The sequence below is a fragment of the Nycticebus coucang genome, chromosome 1, assembly GCF_027406575.1.
Source record: "Nycticebus coucang isolate mNycCou1 chromosome 1, mNycCou1.pri, whole genome shotgun sequence".
Lineage (NCBI taxonomy): Eukaryota > Metazoa > Chordata > Mammalia > Primates > Lorisidae > Nycticebus > Nycticebus coucang.
In genome coordinates, this window is record NC_069780.1 from 28,026,131 (window position 1) to 28,045,567 (window position 19,437).

Below are 19,437 nucleotides of genomic sequence, written 5' to 3' on the forward strand. Positions count from 1 at the left end.
TCTCCAAACCAATACCTAACACTCTTACACTTTTTTTTTTTTGCAATTTTTGGCTGGGGCTGGGTTTGAACCCGCCACTTCCAGTGTATGGGGCCCGGCGGCCTACTCCTTTGAGTCACAGGTGCCACCCAATACCTAACATTCTTATTCATGTAGTTGAAAGAATGAATTATGTTCTTTAAACATTGGGAAAAATCTGAGGGATAAAACTGTATTTTTAAAAATACTATTTTATTTATACTCATGTATGAAAAAAGTGGCTATACTATCATGTTTACAAACATATTGATATTGGAAACAGAATTCAGTAACAAATCATTACTTAAATTTTATAAAGAACACACGAACATTAAAACACTGATTGGTTATAGAAAGCAGAACTGGGGGAAAACCATTAGCTATAATTTTCATTTTCATTAAAGAGCAGTACTCTTTGAGAATAATCAAACCAATTAGTAATATTCACCTATACTGCAAAATAATATGTACGAAGGAAAGTTAGTGATTGTACTGATTTTATTACCTTTACTAAACCATTTCATTTTCCTCACACTCAATGCAAAGAAATAAAACATAATCTGAAGAAAAATATGTCCTTATCATTATTCACAATAAAAAGAATCTGCTTCATTCTGCAGGGGTGGGCAAACTGTACAGTAGGGAACACTTAATGGCTCAAGTGGATCAACGCACCATTTTGATTCTGACCCACTGAATAGAATCTCATCCATATCTGGTGACTGTAACTCCATGGGAGCTGTGAAAGACTGAACCATTTTTGTGGTATCCCCAGATCTCACTAAATAAGAAAAGACCCTATACAAGAAAATATAACAATCAATCTGTCTATAAATTATATCTTTAAGCTCTTTCTTTAGTATAAGGTGGAAAAGAGGGCCCTTTCTGGAGCACATGGATGGAAGTATTACTATGATCTAAAGACTGTTGGATTGATATTATGTTGCTATAATGAACATAAGGTACACAACGAAACCACTGTCAGATTAAGAAACTTCCACAACTTGTCTCAATTCTTCAAATAATGGAGCAAGTTCCTTTTCTAGGCTGACAATTAGTCCTAAAACAAAGAGATTAAGAAAATTAGATTAGAAAAATGTTTCTGAAAGCCTTCAACTTAAATTCCCTCTTGTCCAAAATTTATAATTACTAAAAAGTAAATGAGACGGGCGGCGCCTGTGGCTCAGTCGGTAAGGTGCCGGCCCCATATACCGAGGGTGGCGGGTTCAAACCCGGCCCCGGCCAAACTGTAACCAAAAAATAGCCGGGCATTGTGGCGGGCGCCTGTAGTCCCAGCTACTCGGGAGGCTGAGGCAAGAGAATCGCTTAAGCCCAGGAGTTGGAGGTTGCTGTGAGCTGTGTGAGGCCACGGCACTCTACCGAGGGCCATAAAGTGAGACTCTGTCTCTACAAAAAAAAAAAAAAAAAAAAAAAAGTAAATGAGACATAGCTGATTTTCTACAACTAAAAAAATATATATAGGTTGAATACTCCTTATCCAAAATGCTTGGGACCAGAAGTATTTTAGATTTTTTCAGATTCTGCAATATTTGCAGAATACAGATTGATTGAGTACACATAATCTGAAAATCCAAAGTACCCCAATGAACACTGTGCTCAAAATACTTCAGACTTAAGACCTTCGGATTACGGATGATAAACTTGTACCGTAATCCTGAAAAAGTAACCAAAAATTCTATAATCATTACACAGTTTATTTTCATCTGTTTATTAAAGTAAATAATACTTTATTAAAGTAAATAATACTTTTTGGGCAGCGTTTGTGGCTCAAAGGAGTAGGGCACGGAACCTATATACCGGAGGTGGTGGGTTCAAACCTAACCCTGGCCAAAAACTGCAAAAAAAAATTTAAAAAGCATAGGTGGTGCCTGTGGCTCAGTGAGTGGGGTGCTGGCCCCATATGCAGAGGGTGGCGGGTTCAGACCCTGCCCCGGCCAAAGTACAACAACAACAACAACAAAAAAAAAAAAAAAAAAAAAAAAGAAGGAAATTGCAGAAAATATATATATTAGTAGATACAGAATAACTTGTATATACTATAATTTGTTAGACCTTTCAAAGGAAAATCTTTTTTTCATTTTTTTTTTTGTAGAGACAGAGTCTCACTGTACCGCCCTCGGGTAGAGTGCCTTGGCGTCACACGGCTCACAGCAACCTCTAACTCTTGGGCTTACGCGATTCTCTTGCCTCAGCCTCCCAAGCAGCTGGGATTACAGAAAATCTTAATTTATAAGTGTTTCAAAATTTGTTTTTTCTTTTCTTTTTTTTTTTTCAGAGACAGTGTCTCACTTTACCGCCCTCGGTAGCACGCTGTGGCATCTCAGCTCACAGCAACCTATAACCCCTGGGCTTAGGCAATTCTCTTGCCTCAGTCTTCTGAGTAGCTGGGACTACAGGTGCCCGCCACAATGTCCAGCTATTTTTTGTTGCAGTTTGGCTGGGGCCGGGTTCAAACTCGCCACCCTCAGTATATGGGGCTGGTGCCCTACCCACTGAGCCACAGGTGCCATCCTGTTTCAAAATTTATATCAATTCAAAAATAACATTTTACTTAATAAGGCATGCTTTTTTTCCTGAGCAAATACCAGCATTCTCTCTCAAAAGATAGGTAAATAATCTGCTTCAATATTGAGCAAAGGAAATCAAAATTATTTTATAAATTCAATAAATTTATTTAAAAAATTCATAAATGAGTATTTCAAATAAAAAGTATTTTAAAGATAAATGGTAGAGCACACACACACACGTTTAAAAAGAAGTTCAATGAATCTGGGAGACAAACTCATCTAGAAATCACCCTATCTAGCTTCTTAGTTTACCAGAGTGAGAGGCTATATGTATAGACCATTAAAGGCAGTGTAGACTCTTAAGGTTTTAAGTACTAAAGTATAATTCTGTACATTATTATAATATGTAACAACTAATAATGTAATGATTAGCTTTTTATCAAAATTTAGGTTCAGTATACTTAAAATATTGACACCACTATCTTTAATCTATGAAGTATTGTCACACATAATATTTTACACAGTATTTTCCTAAAATGTTGAGAAATGAAAAAGACCTAAGAGATCAATTTTACTTATTATAAAGATGAGGTATCCCAAGACAGTCTTCAATGATAAAGCTAGAAGAACTTGCTCAGCTTGGGAGGAAAAGAAAAAAAAAAAGGAATGCATAGCAATTCTAAACAGCAATAAAATCTGAAAGATGCAGATAATTTTTTTAAAAATTGCCACTTCACGCAAAAGGGAGTAAAAAAACTGATAATACAGGGTTGGGCCTGTGGCTCAAAGGAGTAGGGTACTGGCCCATATGCCAGAGGTGGTGGGTTCAAGCCCAGTCACAGCCAAAAACTGCAAAACAAACAAACAAAATAAAAACAAACAAAAAAACCCCTATAATCCAACTGAATACTGTCATTATTTTACATATAAATATCCAATGAAAGGTATTAGATACAATGAAATTTTACTATTCACTATTCTAGCATTCGTTCTCAAATTCTTCAGCCCACAAATATAAAATGTCTAAAATAAATTTATTGTAAATAGGTTCATCGTATTCACTACTCATAGTTTTTAAATGCTCACATTCTTCTTGCCCATTATGTAAAATTTTTTAAATTCTAATTTAATAGATTGTTCTACATGGAATTAAATTCGTCCTTGTTCATTTTACATTTTGTTTGGTTATCTTTTTTACCCCTTTTTGTTTTCTTAAACTGCTTTAATGTGAGCAAAATGTAGCACTTAAGGTAACATTTAAGTTTCCTTTCTATCTCAAAAAAAAATCATTTACCCATATATTGTCTCATCCAAATAAGAAAATAACCCCATGAGATGAAGAAAGCATATTATTAGCTCCATTATACGGCTATGAAATCTAGGATCCAGAAAAAAATCACATTTTGCAAGACCAAGGAAAAAAGATGGTGTAGCTGGGTCACACATTCAAGTATTCTAACTCTAAATCTTTTATTCCTATTATATTAGACTGCATAGATATAGTAACTAAATCAAGTTAAATTAAATTAAGATATGGCAATTAAATTAAATTGAAAAGAATTAGAAAGTATATTTAAGGCAATTAAAACATACCTGTATTGGCATTGCTGCTGGCTATGAAACTTACCACCAGAGGTAACCGATTAAATTGAACCACCTAAAAAAGAAAATAACTCAACTGAAATGCCTTAATATTTCAGAATTTTTAAAAACAGCCAATATTCCAAGCCCAATGATACACGTAGTATTTTATCATAAAATATAAAGGAGCTGAAAGTAACTATTTCTATGAAATAAAGTTACTGATAATCCCTTAGAGACATCAATAGCCTGATGTCTAGTTTTTAAGGCGAAACCACATCTTCATCTTTTTATCTTTAAAGCCCAGTAGAATGCTAATTACCTAGAAGAGGCTGAATGAGTAGTTGATAATTAAATGACTCAGGCAGTTTTTCTTAGTCATTCAAGTAGTTTAATCTTCTATTGTCTGCCTCCTGTTATCACTGTAATTTAAATTAGCTTAATTCAGATTAACTTTAAATTAATTACCTTTAAAAAAATTTAGCTTCAACTTAATCCTTTCCTAGTGAAATTAAATGTCAGGTAGGTTGGTTACCTTGTACCTAATACACACTAAAATACATAACTTTTAAAATAAAAAATGTCACTTGTGTATGTGTCATCAGGGCTACATCAATCATCTAGGAAATATCACTCTAAAGCAGAAGGGATTAATTAAGAAAATGCAGCTGGTGATCAAGAAATATGAAACAGCGAATTTCATCTTCATAAACAATGATCTCATTTATTATAGGTACATTTCAAATCAAATGAAGGAATCAGCAGCAATAACACATTTAAATAACTTACCATTTGACTTTCAAAGAAAATAATTTGTCCAAATAAAAAGTGTGTCATTTGAGAAATCACACTTATTTAGCTAAGGGCACCATCTACTGGAGGTAACGGTGACCTGACTTACCCTTTTGAGGACAACATGTTCATTATTATTAAATCTTCTAACTACTTTTCTGAAGTAATTATTTACTGATATAAAATGTGAAAAAATACTACTACAGTTTAAAATAACCAATTTGAAGGCTAAAATTTTATAATTTCATCCTCCTTTGAAATTAAAATTTAGAATTATAACACAAAATAATTCATAAAAGACACAAAAATGGCCAATGAAATCAGCACAATGGCAATTATGAAGTTACCTGGTAGGTGTTATAGTAACAGATGATACTTTTATTTTTTGAAAGTCCAAGTTTGCTTCCTTGGTCTGTTGCAAGGGCAAAAGTAGATAAGAAACCAGGTCTCAAAGCATGTTCTGGAGCATTATCATTGGCTACTAGAAAAATAAGTGAAATAAAAATTATTCAGAGGATAATATAGGTAGGGAGAAGATTTATAGCACCTTTTTTTTTCTTCACATAGGTTCATTAAAAATTTGAGCACAAAGGTTATGTTTTACCATACCGAAAATCACCTTAGGTAGGCACAATTGCTCTAGAAGTGATCATAACTAGGGAAATAAATGCTAATTTTCGTAACTTTTTCCCCTTTATAAAGCATACTAAATGTTTATATTTCCTTGATATCTACCTGAAAATATAAATTAAGCAACGCATTTAATAAACTGAAAATTCTGGTTATCTCAAAATAAACTAACAGAAAAAGCTATAAAAACTTTGGTTCTCATAAAACTGGTAACAGCAGTACCTCTCATAGGTATCAATAATCCTGCAGCTGGCTTTTTTATGTTTCCCTAACTCATTAAAGACCTGTAAGGACTTCACTATATCGATAAATGCAGAGCTCAAGGTTTTAACAGAGAAATACTCAGAAAGAATATCAGAGTTGGAAAATCTGAGATTATATTGTTCAAAGACCTCAATTACAGCACCATTTCTAGAGAAGGCAAGAAACTTGCCTATGGCCATCCACCTTTTGTGATGGGTAAGAAAGCACACTGGACCATTCATTAGAAGATAATGGGTTCTAATGCTATGTTGTTACTAACTCATGTGTCACTCTGAGCTAGCAACCTACTTTTTTTGTACCTGACCACCTTCACTTATAAAATGAAAGAACTAAATTAGGTGACCTCTAAACCTCCTTTCATTTCTGAAGTCTAAAATCTGACATATATAATAACTCCAGGTAGAAAATAAGTTGTAAACAAAATGTATATCATTTAATCTTTAATATCTGGTACAGCCATTACAGTGTCTCCCTATGACTAGGAATATCCATTCTGATCATAATACTGACTCTTTGTAATATCACATATACTTAAAAAGCTAAAAATCAGGTGAAAAGTTATTGTTATGTTGTTAGATTCTGCTTAAATAAAGTAAATCTACTTCCAGCAAGAAACTAGGAAATCAGGCAAGATTAAATAAAATTATCAATATATGATGATGCAAATAGGTGGGTGTTATCCTAACACTACTAGAAATGTTGATAAAAAAATATATATGTAGGGGTATCGGTGAGTATACTCTATCTAACTGCACACACACTCATCCTCATCATGAATTTACTAATGCTTTACGTTATACCATAAATGTCTTTAATGAGAGGCTGGGCCTGTGATAAATTCATGCTGAAACTCTACATGTTCACATAATACAACTAACACATACATATATACACACATACATATATGTATACTAGGTTCCAATTCAGTCTTCAACATAAAAAGCAAATATTTCCCCTAAAACTAGATCATCTCCTGAATTTACTGATATTAGTTTTAAATTGTTTGCCTTCTGCCCTACTCAGATGTAAATACACACACATTTAGTCAAAGGGAAATAAAACATTTGTATTCTAAGTGCTCAGTTTTACCTTTAATAACAGGCACTCCATCTCTATCAGACACAACAATAGCATGGAGTCCTTCAACACTAGAAAGAGAAAAAAGTTAACACACAAAATATTTCATTTTCTCAAAATATGCACTTAAAAGATATAATGGTAATTCTCACATATGTTTTAAAAAACCTATAGGACCTCAATTATTGATACTTTATGCTCCTATAATGTGTTTGCCAAAACTCTTCCAGAAATTACATGTGTATTACTGATAGTTTACATCTTTACAAATTTATGTAATCCACTAATGAAGACCTAAGACATAAATAATTCTCTATTAAAATTGTTATCATTCCATGATTTACAAAAGTATGAAAGACTACCAACAGTAGTTATAGTGACAAAAAGAGATCCTTTCCTCATTCATTACACTACAAAATGCCCACTATTTGTGGCACTTAAAACTTTATGATATTGCAATAAGCAAAAACAGACATAATTACTTACTTCGGAAAGTTTACAATCTAAAATGTGAGTGGCTATCCATTGAACCATTGAACATTATCAACAAATGTAAAACCGTAACTGGTGGCAAGTGTCACTGAGAGGACCATGGGAATATGAGACCCTAAAAAGAGGCCAAAGCAGACAAGTGGGTCAGGGAAGGCTTCCCTCAGCTGACATTTCAGCTAAGATGTTATGGCACTAAGTGAAGAGGAGTGGAAAGACTGTTCTGGGCTGAAGAAACAGGACAGAAAGAATGAAGGCCATGCAGCAATCCTTTCAGCCATGCATACACAAATAGCATTTAAGCAGAATGGTCAAGGCTCTAGCTCTAAAGTTAGAAAGATCTGGATTCCAGTACAGGCTCTGTCACTATTTATGCTACCATGGGCCAGTTAGAAAATCTTTCTAAGGCTCAGTTGAACAATCTGAAAATGGAAATAAGTATACTTATTTGGATATTGTGAAATTTAAGAAAACGATGCATGTAAAATATAGGTTGGTACAGTTAACATTCAAAAATATTAAAATACCACTGGTGTTGATTGTGCACCCTGACAATGACATAATTTATCACTGCAGTTTAAGTAATAAATTACCAGTGAGAATCCCTATGAAATTAGCCATTAAGAAATACATTAATACTCTAGAACACAAAAGTGGTAAAAATTATAATGGGGAAACACTCATGAACTTTCAACATTCAAGCAAAAACACTTTATAACATAAAACCAATAGTCCTGTAATTATTAATATCTGTAAACTGCAAGAGGTATCTGCAGAGATCTGTTCTTTGTCGCTGCAGTAACTCAGAATTCTCCATTCCTTATTTTGTTAATGTTACTGTCTTAATTTAGGAATAAGGAATATTCATATTAACTCTAATGCTAGAATACTAAAATTAAATTTTTAAAAATCCATTGTCAAAAAATTTTAAGTCAGAGAAAAGTTAGTAAGATCTGAGTGGAAAATGTTACAAACAAAGTCACTGAAGAGAACGATGAGATAATTGTGTATAAAATTTTTATGCTATTGTTGGTAATATTTCCTATTGTCATTCAATCCTGAAATTATTTATGGATCAAAACAGATGTGGGGGAAAGGGGATTCAGTAAGTTCCCACCCAACAGGTACAATGCACAGGCCTATGGCATACTTTTTGGGTGGAGGACACAGCTACAACTGGGACTTGATTTTACAAATGCAAACCATGTAACCTAATTGAATGTATCTTCATATTAATTTGAAATAACCAAAAACACATAAAAAAGATTTGATACTATGAATTTATAGGAATATCTAACACCCACCACTGCCACCAAAGACACAGAAACAATCAGTTGATAATCACTACTTTATAGAAACCATGCTGGCACTAAAATTAACAGGTCTAAATGGTGAAAGAGATTATGACCATATATAAATGTAATAGTTGTATGAAGCAGTATAAAGAGCATTAAGACTCTGGAAGACTAAATTTAATTATTTAATTAAACAAATATTTGCATTTGTTGGAAGAGGCAAGTATTCAAGCAAGGCTGAAAAATCATTTGTCAGAAATGATTTTAAAATTTCTATTGGGGTTATCAGGTTGACCTAGATGACTATATACTTATTTAATTTTTATTATGATAAAATAAATATCACATAAATTTTATAGGTTTAACAATACTTTTTAAGTTTTACAATTTTAAGTGTACAGTTCAGTGGCCTTGAATACACTTACACTATTCTGCTACCACATCATTATCCATATTTAGAGCTTATTTTATCTTCCCTAAGTGAAACTCTGAACCCCATTAAAAAATAACTCTCCTATGTTGGCATGGATGCAGACAGAAAGGAAAACTTACACACTACTGGTGCGATTACAAATTAGTACAATCTCTATGTAAAACACTACAGAGAGATACCAGAAAAAAATAAAAGCAGACCCACCATTAGATCTAGCAATTACATTACTGGGTATTTACCCAAAAGGAAAATAAGCCATTTTCTCAAAGAGACACCTGCACTCGAATGTTTACTGCAGCACAATTCACAATTAAAACATGAGAATTCAACCCAAGTGCCTATCAATTCATGAGTGGATTAACAAATGTGGTTGTAGACATGTACACCATGGAATACCACTCAGCTATGAAGAAGGATGACTTAATGTCTTTTGCAAGATTAACTTGGATAAAACTGGAGGATGGTTATCCTCAGTAAAGTATCTAAAGAATGTAAAACATTCTTTTCAACATTAACATTTTCAACATTAACTTGGATAGAACTGAAGACGGTTATCCTAAGTAAAGTATCTAAAAAATGCAAAAACAAACACCACATGTACTCACTATTAAACTGGAACTAACTGAAGTGCACACATGTACTCTGAGGGAAGTAAAACTTAACTGAAATTAAACAGAGGGAATGGGCAAAAACCTACCTAATGAGTACAATGAACACTATCTGGGTGATGTGCACACTTATAATCATGACTCAAGTATTACAAAAGTGATAATGCAAGCAAAAAAAAGTTTCCATAACATTAATACATAAAGTACATATATTATTCTAAGTTAAAAATTAGATTATGTAAAAACGTATCCTATGGATACTTGAACACATGTAAATCACTTTGTGAAGTTGCCAACATCACTTGAAATAGGAAAAGATTAGAAAGCAAAGTGTACATCAAGAAAGACAAATTAAATAAGTTATGATATACACATACAATGGAATACTCTATAGTAATAAAAAGAAGGGAATTTCTTTTTTCTTTTTGAGAAAGAGTCTATGTCGCCCTTGGTAGAGTGCCATGGCATCACAGCTCACAGCAACCTCAAACTCTTGAGCTTAAGCGATTCTCTTGCCTCAGCTTCCCAAGTAGCTGGGACTACAGGTGCCCGCCACAACACCCAGCTATTTTTTGGTTGTAGTTGTCATTGTTGTTTGGCAAGCTGGGGCTGGGTTCCAACCCGCCAGCTCCAGTGTATGTGGTTGGTGCCCTAGACGCTGAGCTACAGGCGCCAAGCCAAGAAGAGAATTTCTTATGTACTTAGGAACGGCTGCTCTCAAAGTTACACTTCATTTTTTTTTTTTCTTTTCTTTTTTTTTGGAGACAGAGCAAGACTCTGTCTCCCAATATAAATGGCACTAGCAAGATTATAGCTCACTGTAACCTCAAACTCAAACTCCTTGGGTCAAAGGATCCTCCTGCCTCAGGAGCTGGGACTACAGGTGTGCCCCACCACACTGCTAGTTTTTCTATTTTTGATAGTGACGAGGTCTCACTCTAGCACAAGCTGGTCTCAAACTCCTACTCCTAGCCTCAAGCAATTCTCCCATCTTGGCATCCTAAAGTGCTAGGTAGGATTAAAGGTGTGAGTCACCATGCCTGGCCCTCAAAGTTCCATTCTTAAGTGAAAACAATAAAGTCTACAACAGTGTGTACAAGAAACAACAACTTACATAACACAATGTCTAAGTGTGTGTTTAATACGTGTATGTATGTACATGCTTGCTGGAACAGCATGGCTACAGGGCAGGGATGGAAGCTTCTCACTCTATGTCCGTCAGTTTACTCTTGAATCTAAACTTCATGAATGTGCTATCAAACTTCAAAATAAATTTAAAAACGAGGTAAAAAGAGTACTACAAAAATGTTTAGAGAAATTTGTGCCACCACAGGAAACTTCTTTTTTCTAATTTCCATGGGAATTAATTTAAATGCCCACTAATGTACCAAAAGAGGAAGTAAAAATAAAAAGAACTTCTTTTTGATGGGTACTAAAGAAAGGAGTCCAAGAAAGTAGAAAAATTACTTACTACTCTTAAAAGTACCCACCTTTAGAAATCAGGTCAAAATATAAAAGTAGTTTGCAATTCTGCACACAGTGGACAATGTAATTACAGCAGAACCTCCATAGTTGATCACTTCCCTACATTGACTACAACCTTAAGTTGACCTAATTTTTATAGACTGGAGATGCACCACATGTTCTCAAGGGAAGATGCTGACCACCTCTGTAAGTTGTATACTGATCACTTGGATTGTGACACAACATTAATTTACCATCTATAACTTGACCAGTGGAGTCCATTCTACACCCAGGGATAGAAAGTATAGATTATGCACCTTAGTGGTATTATTTTTTCTGTAATGTAAGTTATTTTTTCATGTTTTATTATTACCACCTATTATTTATCATGTTACACCTATTGTTTATACACATGTTCATTTCAACGACTGTTCTGAATTATAGGTACATCCTACAATTACTGAAATAGTTTACAGTTAATCAAAACATGATGGTCCAAAGGAAAGAACTCAAAGAACTGACGATGAAGGAAATGGCTGATCTACATTTTCTGGAAAGCAGTGGAACATTCTGGTGATAGCAAGACCACAAGGAGTAATATCCAAAAAGGTAAAATGAGTACTTGGACAGATATGGCAAGGAAAGCAGAGATCTACAAAGCTGGTTCAAATAAGTGAGGGCAGTTAACACCTGAATCTCCAGGCTGATGATCCAAGAAGTTGATAAAAATTTGCACAAGAATTTAGGGTGTCAGATTTCTAAGCATCAAGCGGTTGGTTTGAGAAATTTAAACTGCAACACAAGATCTCCCGGAAAGTCTTGTGTGGTAAATACAATGAAGTTCCAGTAGAAGTTGTGGAAGAGTTCATCAAAAAGTTCATGACTTTAGGCGGTGCCTGTAGCTCAGTGGGTGGGACACCATCGAGGCTGGAGGGTTCAAACACAGGCTGGGCCAGGTACACAACAATGAAAACTGCAACAAAAAATAGCCAGACATTGTGGTGGGCGCCTGTAGTCCCAGCTACTTGGGAGGCTGAGGCAAGAGAATCACTTAAGCCCAAGTGTTTGAGGTTGCTGTCAGCTGTGATGGCACAGCACTTTACTGAGGGTGACACAATGAGACTCTGTCTCAAAGAAAAAAAAAAAAAAAAAAGTTCCTGACTTCACCAGAGGCTTCAAAGATGACAATGTATCATCTTTAATGTTGATTTTGGGACTCTTTTCAAGGCAATGCCTGACAGGAGCCTCATCATGAAGGGTGACAAACATAAGAGCAAAAAACTTTCCAAAGAACATTTCACAGTTTTGCTTTGTGCTAGCTCAACCAAAGAGAAACTGAAGCCCTTCAGGACTGTCAAATCGGCAATGCCATGTGCATTTAAAACCTGAAGCCTGAAGACCTGCCTGTCACCTGGACGACTGGTGCCCTGTGTGAGGACTGGGTAAGGGGTACTGACCAAGAAATGAAGAAGAAGAAACAGTCTATTCTACTATTCTGGCTACCTACAAAGGCATCATCTCACAGACATGACACTGAAATTTCTGCCTTCAAACATGACCTCAAAAAAACACCCTCTTGACCAAGGCATCATTTAAACATTTAGATAGGATGCCCACAGTCCAAGTCTGAGGTTGCAGTGAGCTAGGATGCCACTGCACTCTGCTCAGGACATAGGGTGGGACTTTGTCTCAACAACAACAAAATGCACCATGGAGCCCAGCTCCAACAATGACTCATTACTAAAACACAAACCTGTGGTTCACTGGTGGAAGCAACTTCATCTGCTGCATCAGTTAACACTCTGGATGCTGTCCTCCGGATTAGTTTTTCTTGGAATAAAGTTCACCCAGAAATGATACAGAAGTGTTTTTTTTTTTGCAGTTGTTTTGGCTGGGGCCAGGTTTGAACCCACCACCTCTAGTATATGGGGCCAGCACCCTACTCCTTTGAGCCACAGGTGCTGCCCAATACAGAAGTGTTTTAAGAAAGCTTGATTGGATGCAAGAGCACAATGCTTTGGCTCCATCAGACAGTACACCTGCTATGGCAGAATTTGAAAGAGTAGGTTTTATGGTTTTATTGAAATGGATGATGAGGTGGACCCTGTAACGAACCTGACCCAGGAGCAATATTCCAAGCAAAACAGACATAAGTACAGACCTGCATAAAGGCACATGAAGCAGCTGATGAAGTAGAAAAAGCAAGTGAGGATGACACAGAAATTGCAGAGACTCAGAAAGAAGATGTCAGGTATGTGATAATACGATAATACAGTTGAAAAAAGTCCAGCTATGCTGATCAGGGTAGTCAGCATTAAGAGTGTTTTCTCTACTTAACATTTATAATAAGAATAAGAAAAAGACTAAGATTGACTCACTTTTCAGAAAGAATGATTAAACCATGAGACAACAGTAAATGTATTGATTCTGTATGATTTTACTGTATTTTGATGATGTATGATTTACTAAAATATTCTCTAGCAAAAGCTGTACAAGGAAGTTAAGTACATGTATATATCAGTACAGGAGGCCTAGCTCCTTATTTTGATCACTGCTGTATGTTGACTAGTTTGTTACAGTTTTTTGAATGGTCCACATACAGAGGTAGTTAAATATTTTGTTATTTAAAAAAATTAAAAGTGTGATTTATTAAAGCTTGGGACTGCTTTGGGTCACAACTAGATTTTAAAATGCAAATCCAAGAACAGTATTTAACAGAGAATTCAAAAATGCACAAAACACACTTTCCATTAGTATCTGTAGCTTGTTGACTTAGTCATTGAGAAGCACGGATCAACAGTTAATAGTTAAATGCACGGATCCATGGCTCTGAAGCCAGGATGCCAGCATCTAAATCCATACATATAGCAACAAGTTCAAGTGTATATTTTATTATTCCAAATGTTCCCAATATTATTTCTTCCTTCTCTTCTACTCTTGGGATGTAGCAAGCCTACTTTCAAGAACTAGTCATGGTTTGGCGCCTGTAGCTCAAGTGGCGAGGGTGCCAGCCACATACCTCAGAGCTGGAGGGTTCGAATCCAGCCTGGGCCCACCAAACAACAACAACTATAACCAAAAAATAGCCGAGCATTGTGGCGGATGCCTGTAGTCCCAGCTACTTGGGAGGCTGAGGCAAGAGGATCATTTAAACCCAAGAGTTTGAGGTTGCTGTGAGCTGTGACACCACCTCACTCTATCCAGGGCGACAGTTTGAGACTCTGTTTCAAAAAAAAAAAAGAGTCAAAGTGGCCTTAGTCATAACGAAAAAAAACAAATGGTACCAATCCCTTTCCTGACATTATGGAAATATTGTAATATTGTTTTTACAAATATCCTTAAACTGAATTTATTTCTTGGATCAGCACAACCACCTGATATTTTCTCTTTGGATAAAAGATAAAAGATGTCATAATTCAAAGAAACAAGCATTTACTTTTCCTTTGTTTTTGATTAACATTAGAGCTACTCAGTAATATAATGAACACATTTTGGATTATTCTCAAATTCTTTTACATAGACAATCTATCATCAAACACTATGATTTTCAGAGTACATCTGCTTGTTGAAGTGAGACCCTCATTGCCTAAACCAATTCTGTTATTTAAAATCACAGATCGCATAATTATAGTCAATTGTTGTTTTACGTATTAGATCTCCAAGTAAATGAAGAGTATCTTACTGGCTTTACAACATAGGAACAATGAAGGCAATTTTACTGTTTCTTTAGGAAGAGATATTAACACTCAAAACAGGACTGCAAATAGCCAAGACTGCTAAGTGGATCAACTGTAATTCCATTCATATACTTTACCACCAATGTGATGATATGCTTCTCTCAACTCCAATTTGAGCATCCTTTCACTATGCTAAGCTTCCAACATCTTAACTACAGATGAACATAGTCCTCATTTTGCACAGTTTAAACACTACTTTTCATGGTTTAAATGACACCATTTCTTTCCAATGGCATGGGTCAAATTTCAGTTAGCATGGCATAATAACTGAATAATTTCATCAAGTACAAACTGCTCATTCTTTAGGCCACAAATCACTATATAAATAACTATGTAAATAACAATGTAATTAATAGATGTTAGCTAGGCACAGTGGCTCATGCTGTAATCTCAGTACCATGGGAGACTGAGGCAGGAGGATTACATGAGGCCAGGAGTTCAAGACTAGCCTGTGCAACATAGCAAAACCTTGCCTCTACAAAAAATTAAAACATCAGCTGGGTGTGGTGGCTGCTACTTGGGAGGTTGAGGCAAGAGGATCACTTGATCCCACAGAGTTTGAAGGTGCAATGAGCAATGATCATGGCACTGCACCCCTTCCTACCCTGTTTTCCCAAAAATAAGACAGCCTCCAAAAATAAGACCTACTTACAGGAAAGATAAGACGTCCCCTGAAAATAAGACCTAGCGCATTTTTGGGAGCACACTTTAAAATAAGACACTGTCTTATTTTCAGAGAAACAGGGTAGGTGACAAAGGGAGACCCTGTCTCAAAAAAAAAAAAATAGATGACACTGTAATCAGTAACCAGTCACATCACTTCCTTAAAAGTATGTCAGTGACCAGTCACTGTACATCTACCATCAACTCACACAGAGACAGCAAAGCATGCAGTTTTATATGTCTTTGTTTCCCAGTGATAAACCAACTACCATTTAAAAAAGTAAAGATAAGTGAAAAAGGGGACTAGCCAACAAAGATGAAATACGGGGAAGGAAAAAGTAATAATGCTGGGAAGTAAAATTCAAATAGAAAGTACACAGTTAAAGAAGAAATATGCTAAGAAAATGTTGACACTATTGCTATTAAGCTTTAGGTATGGAGGTAGAGAACTCAGTGAAGGCATATTTATTGACATAAATGAGAAAAGTGATTGCGACAAAAATGTCCTAAAGAAAGTAATGCTGGTAAAAAATGTAAAAAATTCATATTAAAGGAAATCTGAGAGATATTTCACAATACCGAAAATACAAAGGACAAAATGTTGAAAGCTGATTCAAACTTAAAACGAGAATAAAGTTTGCCAGTTAGCCAAAGAATAAGAAAAGATGCCTGCTCCTTATCTTAAGGAATACGAAAAAAAAAAAAAGCAAACACTATTCATACTATTCTGGATAAGTTGTTTTTTAACAAAGAAAGTAATTCTCAATGTGTTAAATTATGAATTGTGTACTGAACAAACATCAGCATTCCCCTAAATATTTGTAACCAACGATAAGAAAGGTTTTAATTTTTTGAAAACAATGGAAAAACAATTGTTATTTTTCCTGATTACTGAAAGTCCATTGCGAGTTCTTAGCTTATATAGTCATTTCCATGACACTGCATTACTAGTCTAACCCTGCTAGCACTTTCTATACTGCTAATCAATAGGTTGAAAACAGAATCAGCATCTTGTCTCTATAGTTTGCCAATAGGAGGAGGAAGAGAATAAAAATGAATGCAAGTGTTACATAAACAGGAAATAACCAGAAAATAACAAGAAATAACTAGAAAATAATATTATTAATTTCTAGTGATCTGTAATCAGAGTAAAGGAAAAAGCTAATAGGCAAACCACACCAAACAATTCAAGCAAAAATCCAAACAGTTTTCTTTCCTACCTTCAGAAATAAACTGACAATCTGTTTTAACTTCAAACAGATTTTGGTGATAAGAAAAAAGGATCTCACCACATATTCTGCTACTTTACCTCAAAGCTTATTCAGTTAATTCTGAATCACCTTACTCTAGAATGTGAAAAATGGATGTCTCAAGTCAAATTTCTCTCTCTCAGGCTCTTAACTCAAAGGAATTATGAGTTATTTGTAAATAGCTGTGGATGCAGACAAAAGCAGCACTTGTCAAAGAAAAGCATCATTTTACATTAAACTAAATGTAAAGTTTAATCCAATTAAAGTGAAAAAGTCTAAATCAGTACAACACATAAAAGGAAATTAGCTAACTTTAACATAAGAGCCTAATTTCATCAAATGGGCGGTGTGCAGGCAAAAGAAAGCCTTGTGACTTTTCAAGCATAAACCACTAAGTCTAGTATTCTCAGATTAGATAGACTAGGCAACTTGGTTTTAATATTGCTGTTAAAAAGTAAAGGCAAGTTCTTAAATTTTTTCCCTTAAAATTACTATAACAACTTTAAAGTGTAATCCAGCAAACTACTATAATAATATATTTTTTAAAACTCAAAAGCAACATGAAATCTAAATTCTAGCCCTTCAGTATCCATTAACTGACATGGGACAAGTCCCATAACTTCTCCAGGCCTCATGTTATTTATCTGTAAATTCAAGACTACTGTTTTGCTTTGGAGGGTTATGTCAGCATTTGAAAGTGTTAAATTACAGCCTAATGTACAAATACTACTAGTCTAAAACAGAAACAAAATACTTCATAAGTCAACATATGGTATACTGACTTTATTTAATAAACAAATTAATAATATCTTACCTTGGTAACTTTTTATACAGGAATCGCTTTAGGTCCTGAAAAGGAATATATAAAAATCTTATTATAGTAATATTCCTTTCACTGGTTTTCTACATCCTGTCCTATCCACACTTGGGGAGCTTACATTAACATTCACAACTTTTCTTGTGTTTTATCTTTCTTTCTGATTTTTATCCATACCAGTCATGTAACTTGGAGCAAGTTAAATAACCTTTTTTTTCTAAGCCACAGTTTCATTATTTATAGAATAGGGATAATCAGAGAACTTACGTCTTAGGATCGTTGTTAATGTTTACTGAGAAGATGCATGTATTAGCATGCCAGGAAATGGGGAATACAAATATTTATTAGAGGTAAAATTAGATCATGCTTTTCACACCAGTATTTTACATACTGTTGTTATTGTATACATTTGAGAAGATATAATGAACAACTTTCCATGTCCAAAGATAGACTTTCTACCATCATTTTAATGATCCTGAGTAGGGTGATTAACCTGTTTCTTCACATGACTAAAGATAAATGACAATGTGTATCAAATGTTTAGCATAGAACACATAGAAGAATACTGTGTCTCATTACACTCTCTTCATTTGGGGAATTTTATTGACAATCCAATTATCAATTATGACTTCATATCGATGAATCCGGTATCTTTTATGTTTTGAATCCCTACTATTCTCCAAACCTGAATGATCATTTTGTTTTATACTATCACAACACTAGCTTACTTCTGTCATCTTAAAAACACACATACACACTGCTTAGAAATTACCTTACATTGTTACAATGAACCCAAGGAGACATTATGACCACTTACTGGAGGAAAAAAAGGAATCTGAACACATGTTCTACTTATCACATATTGATGGGAAATGCACCAAACCATCAGATATAAATTTAAATGATAAATACGCAGAGCTGTTCTATGCTCCAGCAGGATTGGGGAGTAGGGCGAATACAAGTTTCTCAACCTCAGTCACATTAGTATTCTCCACCCCTATTCCATGCAGAAACTCAGGATCCTGCAAATTCATTCGTCTCAGTCTCCCATTCCCAGTCACGGAGAAAATAACTGGTGGAGGGGAGGGAAGGAACAAGAAACGAAACAAATTTCTACTTGGGAAGCTCTACTTCTCCCTCAGCAGCCTCCTCCAAATTCCCCACCCTCTCCTTCTTATGTGGGGGTATAGACTCACATCTGCCATGATGAACCCCTTTCTCCCGCAGGATCAATCTCCACGCCTGGAAGAGAAACTCTCGGTGACTCTTCCCTCTAAACTTCCTCGCCCTTCCCACCCCCAGCTTAATAAGCGAACTCAGACTTCATCAGAATTTCGCAATACTCCGCGGATCTAGTGCCTACACCATGGAAGACAAGGAGTCGGAGTTCCCCAGCAGCCCGATAGGCAGCCAGCTGAGAAGCCTTACCTCAGCCCACTCCACCCCAAAGAGGCAGGCCCCAAAAGAAGGGGCGTTCTCTCCTCTTCAACCACCCGCACCTCACCCGGGACCAGGCCTGAACACCGGCAAAGTAGCGTCAGTTACCTGGGTTTCTGTCTGCCCGCTTCTCTCTGCTCACTTCAGGGACAGCTTCAAAGACTGGGGCTTCAGCAAGCCACTGTCACATGACTCTTGACCTAGTCGGAGCTCCAGGAAGCGATTGAGACTCCGACGCCGCGTGATACGGCATTTCCGGCGAAGCCCGGCGGAAACCTAGAGCGCGGCCGTCCGACGTGCCCCGCCCCTTCCCCGCCCACCGCGGGCCGCGTCCTGCGTCTTAGTGCCGGGCCG

At 35.8% G+C, this 19,437-nt stretch overlaps 1 protein-coding gene across 1 annotated transcript; it reads right to left on the reverse strand.

Annotated features, from left to right (window-relative positions):
* Positions 1-212: 212 nt before the first annotated feature.
* LAMTOR3 (late endosomal/lysosomal adaptor, MAPK and MTOR activator 3) lies at positions 213-19,271 on the reverse strand. The gene is made up of 7 exons (XM_053555987.1): positions 19,192-19,271; positions 18,843-18,888; positions 17,644-17,678; positions 6,903-6,961; positions 5,267-5,400; positions 4,140-4,203; positions 213-1,078 (listed from the first exon to the last, which is right to left on the reverse strand). The coding sequence occupies exons 2-7, from the start codon at positions 18,849-18,851 to the stop codon at positions 1,005-1,007; spliced, it is 375 nt and encodes a 124-aa protein (XP_053411962.1). The 5' UTR covers positions 18,852-18,888; positions 19,192-19,271; the 3' UTR covers positions 213-1,004.
* Positions 19,272-19,437: the final 166 nt, after the last annotated feature.

Coding starts and splice junctions, on each gene's coding strand:
- LAMTOR3 (XM_053555987.1), bottom strand. Junction 6,962..17,643: donor CTGTATAAAAAGTTACCAAG/GTAAGATATTAT, acceptor TTCTCTTTCTAG/TGTTGAAGGACTCCATGCTA. Junction 5,401..6,902: donor TGGAGTGCCTGTTATTAAAG/GTAAAACTGAGC, acceptor TTATTTTTCTAG/TAGCCAATGATAATGCTCCA.